The sequence below is a fragment of the Manis javanica genome, chromosome 10, assembly GCF_040802235.1.
Source record: "Manis javanica isolate MJ-LG chromosome 10, MJ_LKY, whole genome shotgun sequence".
In the NCBI taxonomy this organism is placed as follows: Eukaryota; Metazoa; Chordata; class Mammalia; order Pholidota; family Manidae; genus Manis; species Manis javanica.
Window position 1 is genome coordinate 15,469,672 of NC_133165.1, and position 25,552 is coordinate 15,495,223.

The 25,552-nt window shown below is 36.4% G+C and overlaps 1 protein-coding gene across 3 annotated transcripts in view; it reads left to right on the forward strand.

Moving 5' to 3' along the window:
• Positions 1–25,552, forward strand: part of LIN7A (lin-7 homolog A, crumbs cell polarity complex component) — a 127,615-nt gene that overhangs the window by 27,871 nt on the left and 74,192 nt on the right. For 2 of the 3 annotated variants that reach the window (XM_017672249.3, XM_073214806.1), the window contains one exon: positions 15,327–15,445. The exons of the other annotated variant lie outside the window; for it this stretch is intronic. In XM_017672249.3, coding sequence (XP_017527738.1) covers positions 15,327–15,445 — 119 coding nt within the window. The remainder of the gene's footprint in view (positions 1–15,326; positions 15,446–25,552) is intronic. 3 annotated transcript variants of the gene reach the window in all.

Genomic DNA, 25,552 nt, shown 5'->3' on the forward strand with positions numbered 1-25,552 from the left:
TATATAGAAAATCCTACACGATCTACCAAAAAAAGCTACTAAAACTAAGTCACTTTAGTAAGGTGGGAAGATACAAGGCTAGCATGAAGAAATCAGTTGTATTTTTATATAATAGTAGTGAACAATTGGAAACTAAAATTTAATCAGTAATATTACAATTGCATCAAAATAATGAGGTATTTAAAGTCAAATTTAACAAAATACGTGCAAAAATTCTATACTAAAAACTATAAAAGATTGTTGAGAGAAACTAGAGATTTGAATAAATAAATGAATATAGAGTGGTATACTATGTTCATGGGATTGGAAGACTCAATATTGTAAAGATGTCAGTTTTTCCCAAATTGTTAAATAGATTTAACTCAACCCCAGTGAAAATGTCAGCAGTCTTTTAAAATAAAAATTACAAGCCAATTATAAAATTTATATGAAAATACATAGGATATAGAAGAGCAAAACTGGAAAACAAGAACAAAATTGGAGGTTGTATACTACTTCATTTCAATACTTAGTATGATGTTGTGGTTAGTAATCAAGAAAGAGTGATATTAGTGTAAATATTGATGTAAAGATCAATGAAATAAAATCGAGTTCAGCAATAGGCCCATAAATATGTAGCCTCTTTGTATTTAACAGTTATGCAGGGGAAACTCAATGGAGAAAGGCTAGTTCTTTCAATAAATGGTTCTGTAAGAACTGAATATACATATTAAAAAAATTGAAGCTCAGCCCTTCACACTATACTTAAAAATCAACTCAGAATGGGCCATAAAGCTAAATGGAAGATCTAAAACTATATTAGTTCAGAAGTATAGAAGAAAATATTTGAGACCTTTGGCTAATCCAAAATTTTTTAGGTTGAATGTAAAAAGTATGAACCATAAAGCAAATGGTGATAAATTTAAAATGATTGGTGTTCAGAAGGCATTGTTAAGAAAATTAAAAAACAAGCCAAGGACTAGGCGGAAATAATTTGCAAAACATATCTGATAAAGGATTTGTATCCAGAAATATAAAGTACATTTAAAACTCAGCAATAAAAGAAAATAAATGACCCAATTTTAAAAAATAGACAAATGATTTGAATAGGCACTCCAGCCAGATGGCAAACAAGCAAATGAAAAGATACCCAATACCATTAGTACTTAGTGAAAAGCAAATTAAATCTAGACTGAGACATTCCTACTAGAATTTATTTTTAAAGGCCTCACTTCTTTTTTCTTTTAAAGTTAAATTTTACTCTGCATAATTATTGCCTCAAGTACAAAATGGTATAGAAATGGCTCTTTTCTTATACAGGGTCTCTTACCTTAGTCTCAATACCTTCAGTCTTCTCTCTCCAGTAATTATTTTTCATTTGGTAATAAACTGTCATCTTCCCTTTCCCTGTTCAAAACCTCAGGCAAATCATACAATGTCCTTTCACCTCAGTTTCACTGCAGTAAAATGGAAAGTTTGGACCATAAAGTCCCTTCCAACTCTGTGCTAGTAGTTCATTCTCCTAAAATTGGTAATTGTTTTAAATAAAAATCAAGTAAAATTAGCATCTTTCACTTACATTTGACCTGTCTGTGGTATCAATAGATGCATATAGATATCTAATTCTGATAAGACATATGCCTCATGCTATTATGCATATTAAAACAATAGCATTTTATTTTCATTACTCTTCTCCCTGAATCAAATTTTTGCCATACTTTTATTACCGAGATATCTGAATTTCACTATAAAAAGTAAGCATTGGTATAGTAGGTATGTTGGTATTGGTTTAGAAAATGTTTGGAATCATTCTTACCATTGGTACACATATATGTATGCAGCAAACTATTTTATTTATTCATTCATTCATTTATTTTTATTGAAGTATTGTTGATATACTATATTATATCAGTTTCAAGTATACAACACAGTGGTTCAACAGTTACATACATTATTAAATCCTCACCCCCACTAGTGCAGTTACTATCTGTCAACATTGAAAGATGTTACAGAATCATTGACTATATTCTCCATGCTGTACTTCCATCCCATGACCAATTTATATATTATGATTGTGATATTTGTGCTCCTTTATCTCCCTCAGTTTCCCCACCCACCCACCCCAATCTCTCCCCCATGGTCGCCACTAGTCATTTTTTCAAGGTCTCTGAGTCTACTGCTGTTTTGTTCTTTTGTTTCATTTCATTTGTAGATTTTCACAAAAATAAAGTGAAATCATATGGCATTTGTCTTTCTCCACCTGACTTATTTCACTGAGCACAATATCCTGTGGGTCCATTCATGTTGCTGCAAATGGCAGGATTTCTTTTTTTATGGCTGAATAATATTCCATTGTTTATATGTGCCATATCTTCTTTATCCATTCATCTACTAATGAACACTTTTGTTAGTTCCATACCTTGGCTATTGTAAATAATGTGGCAATAAACACAGGGTTATAACAAGCTACTTTTAGTTGGGACTAAATGACAAAAGCTAGTCTGAATAATTTCAGTTAAATATTGCATAGTGTAGTGGAAAAAGATCTGGCTTGGGAGTCAGCATATATTAGTCCAATCTCTGGCTTCATGACTAACATTTCGGACTATTAAGATATAATCAACCTCTAGGTCTTGAGCAATAATTTTATTTTAATTGATTTTGTTTTACTCATCTATAAATTTATAGGGTCTAATCTGATTACCATTAGGGTGCCTTACATTTTATTTATTTATTGCTTCTATACAGATTTATTACTTTCAGGCACACACAATAATTTAATTTAGACTGTCAATCTAGAATACTTTTAAGTAACTAATTTTCTTCTATCATCTTATATTTACTGTTAGTTTACCTTGCAATAGGGTTTTCCATTACATTCTACTCTTTGAGCATTTTTCCTTTTGAACTCTTCTCTAAAAAGCCTCCTCAAACTAGTATTGTACTGGACTCATTCTTCCTGGGACTCAAACTGCCCTCTCCCCACTACTTTTTCCTTGTGTCCCATTAGTTAATAACACTGTTGCTAAATGGACCATTCCTTTAGGCATAACACTTACTCATTAAGACCAAAAAAGATCAATTGTCCAAAACACTCAAATTTCCAAAAATTAAGTTTTAACAATTTTAAGACTAGAAACCAGGGTTCTTGACTACCCAGTCCTTTGTTCTTTCCGCAGTGCCACAATGCATTTTAACAGTTTAGAAGACATTCAAAGGAGAGTTTGGATCAAGATCGTAGGTTAAGCATGTATATCTTTATTCCTCTGTCCCAAATAGCATAGATATTAAAAAGATATAAAACAAAACCATAAATTTAAAAAGGGTTATGGAGGGAAAACTTGTTATTAAAAGACAAAACAATTTTTTTGAAGAATTCCTGGAAGATAGCAGACAGGATTAGACTGATGAATGAAAATGATGTGAATGATCATCAGTAGTAAGATTTATTATTTACTATGTACCAGGCACAGCACTGAGAAATTTCATTTTTTATATTATTTAATCCACAAAACACATATACTCACACTCTGAGGTAGCTTCTATTATGATCTTTGTTTTATTGAAAAGGAAACCCAGATCTGCTGAGACCCCACCTGACCCCCGGGACTCAAACCCCTTAACTTCCTTTCCTCTCTAGTTCCTATTTCCTGTCTAATCTCTGCGAAATGCTGACAGAACAGAGAAAACTCAGACTGAAAGCATGAGACAGAGAAAGCAATTGCATGGGGATGGGCAAATTCTCCCAGTGAAGGCCAGAAAAAAGGTATCAATTCCAGTGCAAAGGGCAGAAGAGAGTTTTGGTTTCAGTATTTGTTAGTTGATTGAATAACTGAATTGATAAAATGAATCCACTTTATCTTTTCTTACTTTTTGGATTTTGAAACAGAAGTACTTCTTCCTAGGTTAGAGCCTCCGTTACTCTCTGAAGGAAGACATCCAAATTTTAGAGTAGGAGCTGAGATGAGAAAAGAGGCACAAACATATCCCCAGACACTTTTTCAAAGGTCAGGAATGACTGAGCCATCACAGCCAGTGATAAACCATCTCATTATTTCCCGTTGCTGAAGTGACTAGTCCTCAGCCACTTGCGTACCTGGTCCTGGAAACAGGCTCTTATTAGGAACTGTATCCATGGATATACAGATGAAAAACCACAGAGTTTAATCTAACTCCTTAAGTATACATATTAAATAAAAATCACTGACTCTCTGAGAATGACCATCTTCATGAAGGCACCTCTATAAAAATAATAAACTACCCCAGAGGAAATGAAATTAACAGAGAAAACAGATTGCATGCTTTGAAAAATAAATATCAGAGAAAATCAAGAAAATAATAAACTGGTATGAAAAGAGACACTTACAGAGAAAGAATGAAAATAAAGAGAAGAAAGATGAAATACCAGGGAAAAGTAAGCACAAAAATATGGCAGAATAATGCTAAAATATCAAAATACAATTCATTCAAGTCAAAATTAAATGTGACAAAGAGTGATCATTCAGACAAAAATTACAAAGAATTTATTAGCCTTCTAAACCTTTCTGTACCCAGCATCATAGTTTTGAAATATATGTGTATATTAGACAAAACCCAATGGTGGGAAAAATTAGCAGTTCACACAACTTTCTCAGAGATAAACAGCTCAAGTGGACAAAATAAAGTAAGACTATTTGAGATTTTAATAAATCACCTAAGTTTGTGTACACATATTATATATTGTTGTATATGTATTATCTATTACTTTTAAACATCTGTTGCATATTTACCATGTATGACTCCAACAATGTTATTAAAATCTAAAATGAGAAATCATACAATTTTCTTTGATCAATATATAACAAAATAAAAGAGTAAAGAAGAAAAGTACAATCCTTTTAAAACCATTCTCCTGAAAATCTTTTTTGTTCTAAATAACATTTCTTTTAAATAAGAAATCAAAATTAAATAGTAAATTAGAAAGAAGTGATCCATTCTGTCAAAAGAAGCGAGATGTTGCTACATCTTGTAGCGGGATTCTGAGGAAAATGTGGGGTCATTAACATACACATAAACCAAAGCAAACTATAAGGAAAGAAGTAATAAGATAAAAGCAGGTGTTAGTAAATAAATTATAATGAAGCAAAATGTAGTTCATAAAACCAAATGCTGGATCTTTGGAAAGGTCAATAAAATGAATAAAAGTTTTCATGTTTGATCAAGAAAAAGAGCACTTGTACACATAAAATCACTTTGAAATGAGAAATAGAGCATTGCTACAGTTATAGAAGAGGTTTAAAAAATGTATAAAGAACTACATCAATTTTAGAGCAAAAAAAGGAAATCCTGATGAAATGTATATTCTAGGACCATAAACATTTTTAAAACTATGAAGTGGTAAAGAATTGAAATAGTCCAATAAGGGAAGAAATTGAAAAAAAAAAAAAAGCTAAAACCTATCCCTAAGAAATGTCCCAGGTATAAATGAATTTACAAAGAGTTGTTATTTTAAGTATTTAACCATTCCAGAGCATATGTTAAAATTAATGGAAAAATAACATTTGGTAACTCAGTGTGGGGAAAATGGAAGTTCCTATGGCCAGGATCCTCACCTGACCCTAAACTGCTTGATGTGATTGGCCTCCTGCTAGGCTAGTGCTTTCATATCCATAGGCAATGAACTATTACTGACTGAGTCACTATATAAAGAGCTCTGCCCAGTGCTCTGGGCAGAGGCAGAGACCTAGGTGGATTACGGACCTGCAGACTTCTGGATGCAGATGTGATTCTAGTGCTTGACTTACCACCAGGAGAATAAAGCCAGGCAATAAACCCTTTCACCCCAAGAAAGTTCCATTGTCACTTCTTGGTCTCTCTGAATCCATAGTGAAACTTGCCTGGGGCTGAAACCCTCAGGCAAGACACTCAGTAAATAAAATGTTAGTCAGAATCCTATTAATTCTAATATAAAGATCAATATGGTGATAAAATGATTGTCATAGAAAGAAAATTTTAAAGAGTGGTATCAGTGGTATACCCATTATTACAGTTTTTAGTAAAATGATGAACTTTGGGGCTTTGAGCAAATTAAATAGCTATTTTAACTTTCAGCCAACATTCATTTCATTAAATTATTGTGAATCATCTTTGAAAGTTTTTAATTTTGAAAAAATGATTGGTGATAGTATTGATAACATTGATAAAAATTTTTAAAGATTTTTTTAACAAAGGAAAAAAACATCTATATGACTGGGATTCATACATATCCTATAAACTCCCACTAAACGTGAATTTATTTTATAATTATGAAAGGAAGTGCTCAAATTTGTTTTTGATAGTCTTTAAATTTATTCAGCACTTCAGATAACTGTGCTTATGACCGAACAGCACTTCGTTAGATACTATTAGTTTGCTGTGCAAATGCAGGAAGTTATCCAACAATTATTTTTCCTCTTTCTATATTCCCAAGGTTTAGGTTTTGAAAGATACATCAATAAAAAGTCAGAGAAGTAGTCCCAGGAAACCCAACATAATGAAGAGAAACTCATTATCTCACAATTTTTACTTGGAAGCTTAAATCATCTTTTATACAGCTTGATACTAATCATGTTTGCAACAAAATACGTAAACTGTTCACCATAACAGTTTGTGTAAACACCAATCTTTCCTTTTTCCTCTAATCATCTTTTAAAGATAAAGATTGCACCACACTAACCTTACCAAACAATTCCCAAAGTAACTAAGAAACTGGATGACAGTATGATATAGTAGTGATAAGGTAAAAGAGGAAACATATAAGTAGCCTGATAGCAGAATAATATATCACAATGTCAGTTTAAATAAAAACATTCATCAATTTTCTAGTATAGGAGATAGTGGAGGGCAGGAAAAGTTAAATTTATAAGGATTTTGTAATAGCAAGCTCTATGAAAACACCTAACATGATTGGGTATCTCTCCATGAGCTTCCTGATAAAGTCTTCCCCTTCCAATTTCCTAAGCACTATGAAAAAAGGAATTGTGGTTTACTAATAATAATTGCAAGGAAAAGCTCCCAATTTTACAATATACACAGATGGAATCACTCCCAATATAACAGCTTGGTTGTTTTTTCTGTCCTGTGCTAAGGAAATATTACAACTCAGAGAGCCTAGTATTTTAAAGTGCCAAGTAATGATTATTTAACTTTTATTGAAAATCATTAGACAGATAAGGAGTTATGGAAGTAAAGGTAAAATACATAGACTTCAGTTTAAAAGTAAACGTAAAGCTCTGTGAAAGATGTTCTTTCATCCAGCTGCATCTAAAATCAATTGAGGGCATAAATAAGTGTAAATAGAAAATAATGTGGATGGACAGGCAGGGTAGCTGGTGGTGCACTTCTGAGATATCATAATGCTAATCTGTATGTGGTAGTTTTATTGTATTCCTAGAGCTATATTCCCAGCATACTTAATGGGCTAGTGAATAAGTGCTCCCCTTATGTTCATTTTCTATGAAACTTTGGAAACAATTTGAGTACAAAATATTGTAGTTTTGACAATGAACTTTACAATACCTTCTCAGAGAACTTAAAAAAAAAGACTTACCTAAAATTTTTGCAGGTGCTAAAATGAACTCTGATAAACTTTCAAGTCACACCCATTGGTTCTTACTCCTCCCACTTAAGGAAGAAAGATGAAATATGATCAGTATGGAAAGATGGAGTCCAGTCCCTTAAATTCTCATTTTCTCAGAATTCACAATTTTAAAGAAATCTAAATCTTGTCAAATAGGGATTGATGCAATAATAATCATTAGCTAGTGAATACAAATATTTATATAAATATAATAAGAAAAATTAAATCCATATAATCAATTCTATTCAGCAATTTTGAAGTGCTCATAATGGTCATGATTCTGTACTGGGTACAAAAATTAGTAAAACACAGGTGTTCTAGTATTTAGCATAAAAAAAGACAGTAGATTGCTCAACTTCTTTCAGACATGCAGAAACAGATTACATTGTGCTTAGTTCTAATTCCTCATAGACTCCCCAGACACAGTCAAGTCAGGTGTTCATTGTATGGAAGCCATGGAGACTACTAACAAGAAAAAATGGAATGAGCTAATTTCACTGTCATTAGGAATAAGGTTTTCCTTGACTGTCATAATGTAAAGACGTGGATGCAAGATTAAATAGAAAACTGAGGTGAAACTAGAGAAGAAAAGGAAAGACATCAAATATAGAGATAATAGAAAGCTCGAACAAAAAAGGAAGGTGAAAATTTAGATTTCCTGAGCTTTAAGGTAATGGTACACAAATCAAACTTCAATTTTGGGTGCTGGGGAAAATTAGGTTAAATTTTTTTAAAAAAAGGAAGGAAGAAGAAGATGAGAAAAAGAATGAGAAGCTAAACAGTTCTTAGAAACGCTGGGAACACATTACTTATTCCTACCACATAACAGGGATTGTTTAATAAAGGAAGTCATATCTTAAGCTTTGTATACATATGATTTGTTTATTGGATAAGTGATCACTTTCAGAGGAACTAGGTACCTTCCGTTTCAAAGGATCTCTCAGCAATTACAACTTTTCATTTTCTAGCATAAATTATTCCCCTGGTTGCTGTGGTTTGGCAAACAGAGCAGAGTCTCGGCCAGGATTTTCTCTTTCTGTAAATTTGTGATTTAAAAATTCTGGTGTTTTCAAACTATTTGCTTGTGATACTCTTCAGTATCATCCCAAATCCCTTGAAGTCATTCAGCTTTTGATAATAAACATTAAGTGGGATTTTTAAAATAGCATAGTAAGAAAAGTGATTTTTAGTAGTACCGTGAGTTTTTAATTTGAGCACATTTAAATTGAACCAGTTCTTCCTAGGCTTTACCAATCAATCCCATTTAAGGAACATGGCAAGATTTTAGTGGATCAAAGCAGAAATTAGTGTCAGATGAGAAGGACTCATTGATTGTCGCATCTCATCAGTAGCTTGTGAATTGACAATTTCCTTTCATACCACAGCAGTGGAGTACAAAGCATTGCTGACCATTTTATTCTATTGGTACACATGTTCTTTTGTACAGCATTCTATCTTTAAACTGGGCATTCTTTGGCTCAATCTTTAGATACGTCAAAAAACTAGTAATAAGTCAGTATTTCGTGTACATTATTTAAAATGTAGCTCTCTTTAGCAAATATCCTGAAATATAACCTCATGAATTCTTTGCGCAAAATCTGGCCCCTATTCACTTCTCAAACTTTTATCTCCTATCCAACAACATGCTGGGAGTGGAACTTTCTGCCTTGCGAGAGTTGATTTTTAAGTAGTCAAAACTTTTGCAAGCCAGTGGTTTCACGTTTGTAGCTTGAAGCTGGCCATGGTAGCATTCTTTACACTACAGGGAGCTAACTGCACATGCCACAAGTCAGGGCTTTCTTTGCTTTGTTTTGTCTGTCTGTTTCGGAGAACTGGTTGTTAAATCGTTTGTCAGCACACCACTGCTACTATTCCTCTCTGCCTCACTTGCCATGTTCCACCAACATCGGTTTTTGAACATTTAAAATGTGTAGGCTTGCTCCCTTCACTTTAGGGTCTTTGCTATTCTTTTAGTCTGGATGCTCCTTGGATTTTCATATGACTGGCTCCTTCTCAACATTCAAGTCTCTGTCCAAATGCTGCCTGCTCTCATAGGCTTTCCATGGCTACTTTATCAAAAGAGCACTTAATCAGTGTGACTTCAGGCTCTCAGCAATATCAACCCTATCCTTGCAACGAGAAGAGTGCCTTTAAAGTCAGGTGTTTCTTATCAGTTAGCTTGTATTTGGTTGCAAGCTACAGAAAACCAAACAGCAAACCGCCTGTTTGTCCCCTAGGCAGGAATCATGGGCACAAGTCGAGGCTGGTACAGCAGCTCAGGGATGACATCAAGGGCCAGGCGCCTGCCTTCTTTCTGCTCCACCTTCCTCTGCATGTGATGGTCTTTTTCATGATCACAAAATGGCTGGTTCAGCCCTAGGCATTTTAAGTCATTGTAGCTGGCAGGAGAACGGGGAAAGAGGGAGGCACAGACCCTGGAAGCCATTCCCAGTGATTTTATACTTAAACCTGGCCAAATGACAGAGTCTGGAAAGGGCAGCGTGTCTGCTTTCCAGCTTTTGTAGTAGAAGAAGGCAAGGGATATGCCGTTTAGATGGCTCTGGGGTAGGTAATTCATATTGCTTGTCATAGCACCAACTACATTTTTATGAAATTGGTGGACAATATGATTTAAACCACCCAGCTCCAGTTTCATCTAAGTTCCAGATTCGGTTGGATCACGGGTCAAATTCTGCAGTCTCAGTATCAGTCTAGTTAATAAAGTTCATCATTACGGATAGTTGATGGTTAACTGGGCTTGTCCAGGTTCCTGGAAGCTCATTCCACTTAAGTTCCAGTATTTTGTTGTTTTTGGTTTTAATGTTCAACTTATTTTAAAGGAAGTCTTTCCAAAATATGTTTTCAGGCAATTTTTGATGATTTGATCATTATTTTGATGATTGAAATGTTATCAACATGAATACATGGATTATACCATAATGTAGTAAAGGTTTACTTTCTGGGGCTTGGGGCAGTGGTTTGTTCGCTGCAGCTTACAATGGCTCATGGTCCTGCATATAAAATGTAAGCTTGCTGTACCTTTATTGTTTTGTTTCTAACCCCTTTATTTATGACAGGATAGAGAAATAAGAGCACGGGCACTGTAGGAAAACCCATCTGGTTTTGGATCTTGGCTATTTGCTATTTGTATAGCCTTGAGCAAGATATCTTTCTGAGCCTTCATTGTTTTTTAAAGTTTTATCTTTATACAATGGGAACAATAGTAATCCTTTTATTTATTTGTGAAGATTTTACAAGATGATTTTAAGAGTATGGATTCCTGAGCCACATCTCAGATGCAGCCCAGGTTCTAGAGCTGCATTGCCAAGATTCAAATTCTAACTCTATAACTTACTAGCTCTTTCCAGAGAGATGTAATTTTTAACCCTATGTTCTCAGTTTCCTTTACTGTTAAGTGGGGATAATAATAACACCTAACTTATAGTCCTGGTAAGAGAAATAAAATGTTTAGATCAGTGCCATACTAAACACTGTACGTGTCAGCAATTAGTATTTTAGGTACGTTGTTACTAGAATCCCCAGGGTGTATGTTAAGACTCCATATCGGTGACTGAAGATCCTGATGTACAGACCATACCCCAGAACAAGGAAACCAGAAATACATGCAGGGAGGATCTTTTGTTTCTTCAGAGCTCCCAGGTGATACTTATGGGTAGCCAAGGCTGAGAATCACTCCTCCCTATCATTTAAAAGCTGTCCAGGTGACTGATAACCAGCAAATACTACCTAAGAGAGAGAGGTACACTAGTAAATGGAATAGGGGTTGATGTTTACCCAGGGATGAAAGACTTTAGCCTCCGGCCTAGAAAACCTGCAGAGTGCAGAACTATTAAAAAAAAGTACTTTATGATAGAGGGAAAAGCTGCTAAAAGAAAAACCAGGATTTCAATGAAAAGAAAAGGTACAGGGTTTGGACTCAATTAGAGCGGGACTCCAAACCCAGACCTCCTGTTTATTAATGAGATAATTGAACTCTGTAATAGTCTCAGTGTTCTCAATGTGAAATGTTTCCTTACCACATAAAGTTGTTACAAGGATAAAATGGGTTAAAAGATGTAAAGCTCTTAGCATACGATGGCCCCTACTTCATGGACATTAAGTGAAAGTTTATTGGTATTGTTGCTTTTAGCAAGGCAGGATTATGGCATGTGGGGTGTGAGAAAGAATGAGGGGGCAAGGGAATGAAGGGCCAAGTATTTGGATTAGTTAATGGGACAAACAGTAGAGATGTGGGCTGGAGAGTTGGTAGACAAGAAGAGGAGTCTCTTTCAGGAAATTATCTTGCTTTCACTGTGTTTGTTAGCCTCCCCAGTCTTTATCTGATATTCCTCTTAATCTGAGCTATCCTAGTAAATCCAAACTTCCATATTGGCAACCAAATTTGGTAGCATAGTTTCATCAAATAAGTGTCAGGAGGTTCTGAATAAGATCCTTAAGGGGACTCATGAGTAAATGGCACACACTTAATTGCAACAGTTTTAAGAACAAATATTTCGCTGATTCAGTCTCTTTTGACTTCCTCCCAGATCCCGGCCTTGCAGTTTCTGGTATTCTCACAGAGGTAAAGGAATCATAATTTCACTTAAAACTGCAGGCACACCAATTTATCGCTTACCACTTCTTTGCAGTGCCAGCCACGTCTAGGCTAGCGGGACGTGATCTCTCCCACTTTGGGTTTTACACCTCTTTTGGCTTTTACTCACTGCTGTGTATCCCATCATCTCATGCTGCTAGATCCCCTTGGGTGGGTTCCAGCAAGACGGTTGAGGCTCCAGTGTGCACCGCTCTCCACTTCTCTCCCTGTGATCAGATGAACATAGAGGGCAGGCAGATCATCCGATCCACTGCCTGTGCAAGTAGGAAAGGATTCTAGGCTTCCTTCTTGCTGGAACACTCCTCACACAGCTGATGGAAGGCGAGCAAAAGACCAAGTGCTCCGTCCAGGCTAACAACTTGTTCATTCAACAAATGTGTATCAAACATCTAATATTTGTCAAGTATTCCACATTGAACTATGGATGCAATGACAAGTTATTGTTCTGGTACCTCAAGAAGCTTATAGATTTGGCATATGTAAAGGAGATAAACATGCGAGTAGAGGTATAGCAGAGAGAAGAAATTACTGCAATGGATGAGTGAATAAATAACTGTGGGAACACAGACATGATGGCAATGAAATCTGCCTTGGAGAATCAGGGAAAGCATGTCTAAGGGGATGCTATAGAAACCATGTCTTCTCTACATGACCTAAAACACCCTCCGTGATGTGATTTCTTTCTACTATATCTTTTGCTACTCTTAGCCTGCTTTCAGCTTCAGCCGTACTGAACTCCTTTCAGTTCTCTGAATGCCCCATATTCTCTTGAAAAGACTTTAATTGCTATTTATTTCCCTTTTCCCCCCCAGCAGCTACTACTTGGGACTCGCTTAGCTGTCACTTCCAGAAAGAGTACTCTCTGACCTCCTGGAAAATGATAAATATCTTTGCTATACATCCATACACTAGCATTTATAGCACACACCCACTTTATTGTGTGCCTGTGACTCCACAAAGCGGTAAATTCCATGAAAGCAAGAGCAACCAGTTGTCTCCTTCACCACTACTACTGTGTGTCCCACGCACAGTCAGTGCCTGGCACTACTGGGTGAATGAACTAGTTATATTCCAGAAACAGGGGATTATATTCCAAGCCATAGAGGCATGGAATTCTGGGGCATATTTCAGAATAACAAAAATATTAGATGGCCAAAGTATAGGACTGGCAGGAGGAGGTTTCTAGAGATGAGTCCAAAGTGGTTGTTAAGGATCTTGCATGTAACTCACAGTGGTCTGAGCTTCACCCTGCCATCAATGGGGAGACAGAAAAGGATTTTATGTGGCAGAGCATGACAGTATTTATCATTCAGGACAATTGCTCTGGAGGCAGCATAGAGAATGGACTGAAAAAAAAAGACAAATTTAAAGAACAGTTAGGAGGTGTTCTATTACTACGGTTGAAAAATAACAAAGGCTTCCCTGAAGTAAGGAAGCAAAGGGGCTCCATTCCATTTTTGAGACAAAATCTGTAGCCTTTGCTGACTAATTGAATGTGGTGGTGAATGTGAAGGATGATGCTGGCGTCTAGCTTGGAGGACTGGCTGGGTGAGATGCTATTAATCGAAATATGGAATAGAGGAAGAAAAGAACTAGTTTCAGGGAAAAAAAACGAGCTCAATTTTTAAAATACCAAGAGTTCCATGGACCTACGGGCCTCTAGGTTGTCTTTTGTGCAGTTAGAAATGCATAAAACTCTTAGTCGGTACCTTATGTGAATGTGGCATATTGTCTAATTAAATGCAGTGACTTCCACTTATGTACAAAGAGACAAACTTTAGAAGCTGGCACTGCCATATTAATTTCATGATTTGTGCTTCTTTGAGCCACAATTGACAATCAATTGGCTATGCTTCAAGTGAGAGTCCCCATTAAAATCATTTATTGGTTATTTTCTTTGGTTAGATACATACACCTATGCCAAACCCACCCTAATTGGGAGGTGGTAATGATAAATAGCTATGCTGTTATATTTCTTTGTCATTTGGCTGTGAACTCAGGAAGGAAGTGTGTCTTATTCTTCCTGTTAAACTTAATGCCAGGTCTTATAGGAACAGAAATTTATGGGTGGATGGATGGATGGATGGATGGATGAGTTTATAATCTGATGGCAGGGATGTGGGATACTTTCTGAAGCTAATTACTTTGGAATTGAAAACCTCTCCCCTGTATATAAATGCTTAAGTGACTTTTCAGTGAGTTAATAACTACAGCAAAAGAGGTCAAAGAGATCTTCTTAAGTAATATTTAAATGGCCTTTCATTTTTCTCTTGGTGATACCAAACCAACCTGGGAGTTTTAAAGCTGTGACTATAAAAAGATTATGTTTCTTTATGCATTAATCTGTGATTCTGTCAAGTGAAAGAAGCATTTAAATTAATTGTTATTGAATGTCTTTGGCTTGGTACTATACACGAAACTGGTGGGTGAGTACACAATCAGATATTTATTTTAGGAAGATATAACTTTGTGGATCATATGAAGAGGCTGGAGAAGAAATGATTCCAGTTGGACAGTGGACAGGTGATAATGACACCAGGAATAATGCAGTAGCTGCTAAATGGAGAGAGTTCATTTAATTAGTTGATTCATTAATGAAATATGGATTCACTGTATATACGAGACTTGGGATGCTATGGTGACCAAACCAGATAAGTTCCTAGCCTTTAAGAGTTTACAGAGTAGTGGAAGAGATGCACATTAATCAAATCGTAATACTAATAAACATAAAATTTCAGCTGTGATAAATGTGGTATGGGAAAAAAAAAGCCAAACTGCTAACACCATCTCATGGGTAATGTTGGCAGAACTCATTTGGTTTTTGGGGTGTCAGAATAAGTGAAAAACATGTTTTCTGCTCTTCTTTTCTCAAAGAATATTCAAAATGATTTGTGTGACAGAAGTAACATACATGAAGTGCCATCAAAGAAGATGTATTCAGTGACAAATTGTGTGGAACAGATTAAAATGTCCTTTTACCAAAAGATGAGATCAACAAGCTATGAATTATAAATTCCAATTTTGCAATAATTCCACTTACTTTTTTCACTGTTACCATTCAATTGGAATTACGGTACTTTGCTGATGAGATACAGTTTATTCTAGATCTCTCCATTTTGATTTTTTTTTATTCAGATGTTGCCAGAGCAATTGAATTACTGGAAAAGCTACAGGAATCAGGAGAAGTACCAGTGCACAAGCTACAGTCTCTCAAAAAAGTGCTTCAGAGTGAGTTTTGTACGGCTATCCGAGAGGTATGACATGAAGATTTTAATAACTATATTCAGCCGTATGCCTTCTGAATAGAGAACATGTCTTTTCCACACAGTTGAAATAGTTAAGATTGGAACTACATCTTAGCTTTCTGTTTTTAGCTCCTTGGACAGATGATAAAATATAATTTAGTTTGCTAAATTTGTGAATTAAGAAAAATCCAGTCAGGATTTACATTCATATAAAACCAAATGTTGATCTTATGGTACTAATGGAGTGACTGCCTCCACAGGTAAACTGTTAGATGGAGTCTCAACTATTCAGTGGTCACATGAAGTTACCTGAAATTCAGTTCAAAGTAGTCATAATTAGTGGGGGAGAACCTCTTCCTAAATGAACACTCAGTTGAGTCTTTCACAGGTAAATCTGAAGAAGGAACCTCCTAGTGACTAAAATCTGAACTTTCCAGACATAATTGTTTAGTGCAATAATGGGAAATCTCTAAATGGGCTGATATGCCCTTCTAACAAATCCTATAGTGCTTCCCTGGCTAAAGGTTTCAAGAAGCCTAAGGTGAAACAAGTGTGTAGAAATGACTCTTTGAATTTTGTAGGGACTGCGGTGGCATTGACTGGTCAACTGATGTATTTAATTCGTTACAAGAGAGTTCACTTGAGATATATATATATGACCTATTGTGTTTTGAATAAAATAATATTCAGTAAGCACATCCCTTCCTCCCCATCAGTTACTAAGTAATAATACACTAATTAGAACCTAAAATCCATTAATCCAGCCTCTCTGCCTTGCCCCAATAATGAATTATCTACTGTCGTCCTCTCCAAAGCCAGATGAACCCAGTGACTACCTGGAGAGTTCACTGTAACAGAAGCATACACCCCTCAGAGTGCTTTTTGAACCTTTGTTCCTCTTGACAATTCTACTTGCGGCTAATGCGCATTCCTTTACCTCAACGACGCTGGTTTATGAGTAGTCACTAGGTAGGAAAGGCCAAGGAAGGAAGACTAAGGAGAGCCATACAAAACCTCTCTCAGCTCGGAGTTAAGCTGTAGTCTACCCAATGTGCTTACAATTTGGATTTTGCTGAGATTTTTTCTGCTAATTCTTTATCAGGTGAAGTTATACTAAATCTTTATCCAGCAGAGTTGTTATTAACTTTTGTTTATAATAAACACAGCTTAAGTAAATAATCATAATTGTGTATCCAAGTTCTAACCTCTGAATTTGACCAAAGGCTGAAAGGGAATCTCTCAAAGTACGTGAATTCTTGGCCACTGGCTGGTCAGTGGGAAAGGTGTAAGATGTGTGGAAACTCCATCGGGTTCCCCTCAGTTAAACTCCCGTAGTCACTCTGTAGATCAAGGTTAAATCCCCTATACACTCTTTTCTTCCTTCACATAGCGCTTCTCCCCAAGATCTGGTGGCTGACTTTTTCATTTTTAGCTATTCTATCATCTCCTACTTTCCACCGAACTAACTAAAGGATAGGACACATCAAATATATCTCTTTACTGGAAATTTAGCTTGTGATCCGTGCAAAGTCCACCTTCATGGAAGTTACATACTGGTGAGAAAAAAGATGATAAATAAAGGTCAGAGAGTGGCTAAACTATGGAGTTAAACAAAGCAGGATGAGGGGAGTAAAAAGCTGTTTTAAGTTAGGGTGGAAAATAACCTGACAGGGTAATGGAACAAGTCACAGATACCAGGGGGGTCAGAGCGTTTCCGGCAGGAGAAGCCCCACACGCAACATTGTAGAGGCAAGAATGACCTTAACCCATGGAACATCCAAAAGCCACAGTGTCGCTAGGGACATAAGCAAGGGAGGCTTCCTGAGGCAGGCTGAGGGCAGATCATAGAAGGTCTCGCAGGCCACGGTAAGAACATTGGATCTCATTCTAAGCATGGTAGGAAGCCCGTCTGTACGGGCTAATGGCCTAATTAGATTTTAAAAGGTCTCTCTGGCCATTGTGAGAATGCAAGTGTGTTTGCAGGAATAGAAACTAGAGGGCGCAGTAATGGAGTAATGAGCAGATGAGGTGAGAGGAGAGAGGACAGCCGACCAGACTAAGGTGGCAGCCGTGCATGTGGTGGGAAGTCGTAGATATTTTTTGAGAGTAAAGTCAACAGGAATTGTTGATGAATTGAGTATGTGGATGAGAGAGAGCAGTCTCAATGATCCTTAGGTTTGGGGTCAAACGATTGGATGAATGGTGGAATACTGATACGGGCATCTTTGGGAGTGGACGTGTTAGGAAAGACTCTCCAGGAGCACTTGTGGTTGCAGTGAATTGACGATGCTGGTCAGATACTCAAGTAGACATGTGCCGCACGTGAGTAAATCTGAAGGCCGGGGAGAAGTTCCAGCCAGAGGTGTGAATGTGCTGTATGTCTGCTTCAATGACAACACAGGCTTTGTGCTTTAAAGAGTCTTCTAAAGGAAAGGAGAATGAAACTAAAACAGGAAGTAGATATGTAGACATGGTGTAGGGATGATAAATTACGATCCTTGTCTGTGGTAAAGCGTGGCATGTGTGTCATTTGTGGTTTGTGAACATCTATAACTGAATCATAGGAAGTCCAGTAATGTCAGGGGGGGAAAGGATGATATAATTTATATACCTGAGATTTTACAAATGTAAACTCATAAGATTAATTTTACATTAATAATGTTCTTATAATAGCTTTGTTTTTAAAAGCAATGCACTTTATACAGAAGCTCTTTTGGTCACTTTTCTGGGCTCCCCTCCACACCAGCTGTGTGTGTTATTGTTTATATTTGTTAAGTTTGAAATTTTCTTCATTATTCTTCTTGTATCACTTTATATTAACTGTGGGAAGTAATGGTGAAAATGGCAATGTTCATACAATTTGTATCATACAATATTATTATGAATCCATCTACAGTTCTTCAATAAAGACATAAAAATTGAATACATGTTGCCAGACAGGTGAATCCACAAACCAATAAAGAAAAGCACAACTAGGAAGTATAAGAATGTATGACAATGAATATCCGAAAGTTAAATTTAATTGAGTCAAGAATCTGTTCAGTCCTGTTCTCTGGGTACTGACTGATATGCTGGCATGAAACTTTTGGAGTTTTGGTTTTTTACTCAATAATGCCCAGAATCTCTGTTACCTATCTGAGTGTTTTAGAAATATTTGCTAGTTAGTAATAACTGGTGTGAAAATCACTGATTGTGCCATGACAGGTGGAGAAAAGAACAAGAACCACACTGCCATCATTCTTAGCTTCATTCACCAGAGCAAAAACAGAGACAGGTCGTATCATCGCCAGCAGGACTGTAAAACCCAACTCAGGCTTAAAAAGGAAGTGGGGCAATCTATTGCCAATATCTTTTTTTAATTGCCTTACACAAGTCTAACTGTAGTCACTGTTATTTGTTGAGGCAATTTGTATTCTGCTTTACCTTCCGATGAAACCACTGAATCAGCTCTGGGCATAGGTGTAGCACGTTCATGCAAAGACTAGTTTAGAAATTGTATTTATTTTATAAGGAAAACGGATGATTGAAAGAGATGAGACGTTTTCTCTACTTAACTATTTTTCTGTAATTTTCATAAAGATTGAAAAGTTTTTCTGGAGATCAGTACTGAAGCAAGACCAGCTACATACACAGCTAAGAAAGGCATCAATCTGGTAATAAATTGATCGTGAATAGATCTTGCACTTGAGTGCCAATCCACATATAGCTTTTTTCACAGTCTACAGATAGTAGTTGGCAATACTTGTCTTGATTCTGTTTTATGGCTGAAGGATCTCAAAGGGGCCTGATGAACAATTAAATTGCACTTAATCTGTGCAAGTGATTTTGGGGGACGTGGCAGATAAATAAGCTGATACACAATGCTGCTTTTCCACAGTCAGAGGTCTTGCTGACAAGAGAAAGTTCCCACAAATTTTTGAATGAGAGATGAAATAAAAAATTGTACCGTATTGATATTTTCAGTAAAAAGTATTTCTGTGATTTTAAGTGGCTTCCTCAAGTTTTAGTTCACCACCATATTAATTAGCTGGAAAGACCTAAGCTTTCAAACTGAAAAAAAAGAACCATAAGGATTGAAATATAAGGATTATAAAATAACAATTTTGGGTGAGAGAATTTACTAAAAGAATTGAATTATGCTTCAAATAGCTTGATTGGCAAGACATGGACTCTTTCCCGACACTTCATATTCTTCATGCCTCAGAGAAGGAAATCAGTAGTTTTTGAGTGGTCATGTTTTAAGAGGATGTTCAATTTCTGTAACAGAGTACAAAGAAATTCTTTCTGAAAATAATAAAAGACCGAATTAGCAATCTACTTACTATGCACAAGTGTAGAGACGTTCAGGCTCCCTGCTCTCCAGGGCGATGTGCTCTGTCGGTCAGGGCGCGATGTGTGTCTGAGAGTGGCCTGTGGTCAGTACTTACTCCCACATTTCTTAGGGTCACATGCATGGTTGCACCAAAAAGGCAGAATCAAAAGACATAGTCCCAAAAAAACTGCTTTTCTTGGCCAATCACCAAGGAAGTTCCTATTTTCTAATGTAGTAGAGTGTAGAATAGGAAAATAAAGCGACCCTATATGGAATCTATCATTCTGTGATAGTTGGTAGGATTGTTGAATAATATTCCTATGGTGCTCTCCTCTTTATTAGCACGTCACAGTTGGATTTTCCCATACTCCCCAAAGCTAGATGCGAGTATGACAATCACTCTAAGGAACCATGAGCAGGAGTGATGAGTGCCACTTCCTGGTGGAAGTCTTTAAGTCAGTGCATGACTTGCTATATTCCTTTCCCTTTGCCATTTGACTAGTGATGCTTTATATGACAAATGACTAATCAGCCTGGGTTGCAGAGTGAGAAACTAAGAAATACAGGCTTTTAGCTCACCCTGTATGAACATGTAACCTGAGCGAGAAATAAACCTCTGTTAGTTTAAGTCCCCAAGATACTGGGGTTATCATACCGCAGCATAACCCAAGCTATCCTGACTGATAAATCACAATCAGTAAGGCAACTTGCCTTGGATAAAGCGGCATCAACCCCCTCTTTGCTATAAAGCAAAACTGATTTTTAAGAACTGTGGTGTATTTATAGTCATTTGTGATCAATCTTTGAAAAACTGTATGAAACTGGAACCAGTATAAGTACCCATGCCCATTAGGTGGTTCTTAAGTTTTTAAATGTTGAGACCCTTGGGTCATAGATTTTTGTCTGCTTCTAGACTGTATCCCATTTGCTGTTCCTCTCACTTTTTTCTTCCTGAGGGTGAAGCTCATTAACCATCCAGCACTACCTCCCACCCCAAATCACATCTTCTTTATAAAAGGATTTCTTTTACAGGCTTAAAGGCATAATCAGCATAGAATAGTTAGGCTGTATCGCTCTACTGTTCAAGTGCTCTTAGTCTCCAATGAGATTACTTTTCCCTAGAGTGATCTGTAGATTGGGAATTATCACCTCAATGCCTCCCACCAGTTAATATACACAATGCTACCATGAGGCATTAGGCCAGAGCAGAGGGAACAGCAAAGCCATCAGAGCAGTGTTGATGTCGAGATGACCAGTGTTTGAATCCCAACTTGGCTACTTATTTTTGACCTCTCTAAATTTTTATTTGTCAATGTTTAATGAATAGTATCACTAGTCTTGAGGTGATTCTGGTAATTATAGATCTTATATGTAAAGCCACCTAATACAGAGGCTGGCAGCCAATAATTACAGTCAATGGATGCTATTATTACTAAAGCACATAGTCCCAAATCCCACTAGATGTAGTGTTTTGGTAAGTCAGGAAGTGGATAATAAATGGGAAGAGCAATAGTAGTTTCTACAGACTAGGTCTAAGAAAACCCAAGAGACTAATAGACATACTCATTGTCCAACCATCAGTCATTAAAGCAAAGTTAACTGAGCCATTGCACCCAAATTCCACAAGTATATGGGCCATAACATGAAGCGAGAGCTTGTCCTTGATGCTGTTCTGTACGACATCTTAAACTACTGTGTGGATGAAAACATAAATGGCAAATGTCATCAGCTTTATGAGAAAACTAATGATTGGCTTATGATAGAGTACAGATTTGGAATTACCTTAAGAAAACATACATACATACAGAAATTCATGCAACTCAATATAAAAAATAAATAAAACTGAAAAACAACCAGTCCAATTAAAAAATGTGCAGGAGACCTGAATAAACATCTTTCTACAGAAGACATACAGATGGCCAACAGGCACTAGAAAAGACCTCAACATCAGGGAAATATATATTAAAACTGTAGTGAGCTATCACCTTATACTTGTCAGAACGGCTATTATCAAAAAGAAAAAAATAACAACGAGATGTGATGAAAAGGGAACCCTCGTGGACTGTTGTTGGTGGGGATGTAAATTGGTGCAGCCACTGTGGAAAACCTTATGGAGGTTCCTCAAACTATTTAAAATAGAACTACCATATATGATCCAACAATTCCATTTCTAGGTTTATCCAAAGAAAGTGAAAACACTAATTTGAGAAGACATATGTACTATTTTCATTGCAGCATTTTTTACAGTAGCCAAGATAAGGAAGCAACCTAAGTGTCCATCAGTAGGTGAATGGACAAAGATGTGGTACATATACACAATGGAATAATAGTCATAAAAAAGGATGAAAATTTGCCATTTGTGACAACATGGGTGGACCTAGAGGGTATTATGCTAAGTGAAATAAGCCAGAGAAAGACTATACCATATGATGTCACTTATATGTAGAATCTAAAACACAAAACAAATGAACAAACAAAACAAAACAAAACAAAACAGAAACAAACTCATAGATACGGAGAACAAACAGAAGGTTGCCCGAGGGGTAAACGTGGTGGGATGGACCTATTAGGTGAAGGAGATTAACTGGTACAATTTTCTAGCTGTAAAATAAGTAAGGCATGGGGACTTAATGTACAGCATAGGGAATATAGTCAATAATATTGTAATAACTATGTACGGTCATAGATGGTGACCAGACTTAATTGTGGTGACCATTTTATAATGTATGTAAATGTCAACTCACTATGTGGTACACCTGTCACTCATACAATATTGCATGTCAACTATTCTTTAAAAAAGAAAGAAAAGTGACAAGATGAGATGAAACAAGGGGAAGGAAGAGTTGGAGGAAGAGAGAGGGAGAGGGAGGGAAGGTAGGAAGAGGGTGAGAAGGAAGAAATACAGAAAAAAGAATGAAGGGTTGAAGGGCTGTGGGTGGAACCATGGCTTTCTGCGGTGGGAAGATGGAGTGACCGTACTGTGGAGTCAGAATGGGCACCGGAGGTGGATTCAGACAGCCCAGATTCAAATCCTTGCTTAGCCACTTAATTATGTGATCTTGTGCAAGTTACTTAAGCTCTGTGATCTTGCCTTTGTTTATCCTTTTTATGTTATAACAACTTCGTGGGACTTCTGGGAAGATAAAGTGAATGAGATAACAAGTATAAAGTTCCTTGACTAATATAGGGCTAGCTAAAAGAGTAAGTAGTTAAGGAATAGTAACTATGCTGGTGAAAAAAATTAAGAGAAAATGCAAAAAGATTTTAATATGTTCTAATAGGAATTTGGCTTCAAATATGGAGAATAAGGTCTGTAGTAACCAAACATCCAAACAAATGTATACACATTTTTTTCTTTATCAGAAGCTCCACATTTTAAGAATGATGTTGACAATCTGCAGTGTTTTTAAAATAAACCAGTATAGTAAGGAATCTGGAAACCTTGTTATATGATGAGACGTTAAGGAATTGGTGATACTTAGCCGCAAAAAGAGAAAAATAATGTGTAAAGTGGTATTTGTCATTTACTATTTGGTAGGATAAAGGGAAAGGAAGGTAACCATGCTAGACAACTGGATGAAAAACAGAAGAATTAAGATACCTAAGGTAACTAGCAATACCCAGCAGTGGTAGTAGTGGGCTTACTTGTAATGTAGGAAGCTTCCTATATCAGCAGAGGTTAGATGGTCATATTTCAAAACACTTTAATGTGAGAGTTTTTAACTTAAGATCATATATAAGGTTAATATTATAGATGAAGTAAGAGCAAATATATACAAATATATTTGCTTTATTTTTTGTTTCCTTCCTCTTATGCACAAAACATGTTTATGGCAAAGTATGTTTTTAATGTTTTACTTTAAACATGGATAAAGTGGCATGGATTTATTATGTAATATGGTCATCCTTGTTATATAAAGACATCTAGCATAGCATTGCACAGAATTAACAAAATGTATCTGACATTAGGATTATGTGTATCTCTGTTCATATTGAATTTAGCTTAATTTGGCAGATGACAAAAAGAAAAATAAGAGCTCTTGATGGCTCTTGCATTTCCTGGATTTTATTTGCATTGCTGAGTGTGATGGGACACAAAAGCCAGACTGTTTCTTCTGTGATAAGTTTCCTGCCAATAAAAGCATGGAGTCAAGAAAGCTTAATTCCGAGCACCCTGAAAATACATCACACAATATATAATTTTCATTTTCTGGAGAAAAAGTTCAATTTTAACAGAGTGGAAATGTACTAAAACTTTGATTTGCCCCAGCATGTCTTGACATGTTTCTGAACAAGAGGAACCATAAATAACTGGAGAAACCGTGATGGAATCATGTACTCTAGAAATGTTTGAACTGCTGCGTTGCTCCGAACAACAACAAAAATGAAGAGAGCGCTTATGTTCACTTGGTATAACCTACTTCTGAACTCTTGACATTTTGCTAATATTTTGAAGGCAATTATGGTGAAAATAACCGTTGTGCCATTCCACTTGGCATGCATTTGGGTGAAAACTGTGATTATTTCAGCAAAGCTCTGATTTTTATCTGTCCTGTGAATGCTGATGTCCGTGTGTGTGTGTGTGTGTGTGTGTGTGTTACCCCATGGATGCTTTAAAGGTCATCTTCTTCTAACAGTGAAAAGTTTATTTTTAAGCAAATGATGGAACAAAAATTTTGATACCGTGTGTACATGTGGAGAAAATAATGGAGTTTCTGGGTCCAACATCCGGCTTGATTACTCAGGTGAAGAAGACGGAGGTTCAACATTTCAGACTTATTACTTTCAATGTCGGCACGCATTACTGTCAAAGACTGACAATTATCCTGAAAGATGACTTGCCTGCTCTGTGAAAAGTGGTCCAATAATTCCACAGCCATAACCTGGAATCTATATTTTCAAGGCTTTATTTAGAAATAGAGCAAAGTGTGTTCTTTTTACTATAGAAAGTTTCTTGGCTTTCCCAAGGAAAAGTGTTAATGCATTTGGTTGAACTTGGGTCAGAAATTTCACTTTATTCTTTTATTTGAAGTAAAAGATTGCTGTATCTTTGAACCGTTTGGCAAGAGAGTTTCATTTGCGGCTAGGCTTTTTCGTGGATGTTAGGACATAAGAGAGTCTAGTCATTAGATTCGAGATTTGCTATCTTATGTGGTTGCTGCTCGAAACACCGGCTCTTTTGGAAGGAGAGATTAGAGCCAAAAACATGAGACCTTTCCAGATTGAAAGAGAGACATCTGGGAAGGAAAGGGAGTTGAAAATGAGAAAGTACCTTCTCAGTCTATCCATGGGGAAGGGCTACAGTCCCTGGAAAGACTGCAAAACTCTTTGAAAGGTTAATTCTGCTTGGATGATTTAACACTGAAAAAAAAGAATTCAAATCTCTTTCTTTGCTGACAGAAGCCGCATTGTTGATGCCAACCTTTCCAGAAATAACTTCATTTGACTCGAGGACAAAGGATGTGGTAGAACCTGAATTCCCCTTGATGTGTCCTGGGGAAACTGGTGTCTTGACTCAGGTCTGCTCCGCTACAATTGGGAATTTGATTCTGTTTGCCGTTACAATTGATGTGAACTCTAACTTGCTGCTATTAAAACACACTCAAAATGGATTGAATAACTTAAAGTAACAAATATTTCCACATAAAAGATCATTCCAAATTTTAATTTTTTCCAAGCCAAATAAAGCAGTCTTCTCATGGAATATATTTTAAGCAGATAAAACGTTTTCTTTTTTTTATGTGGTTTGGTCAACATGGAATTGTTTTTTTTCCAGGAAGATGCCATTAATTTTCGCCAAAAAA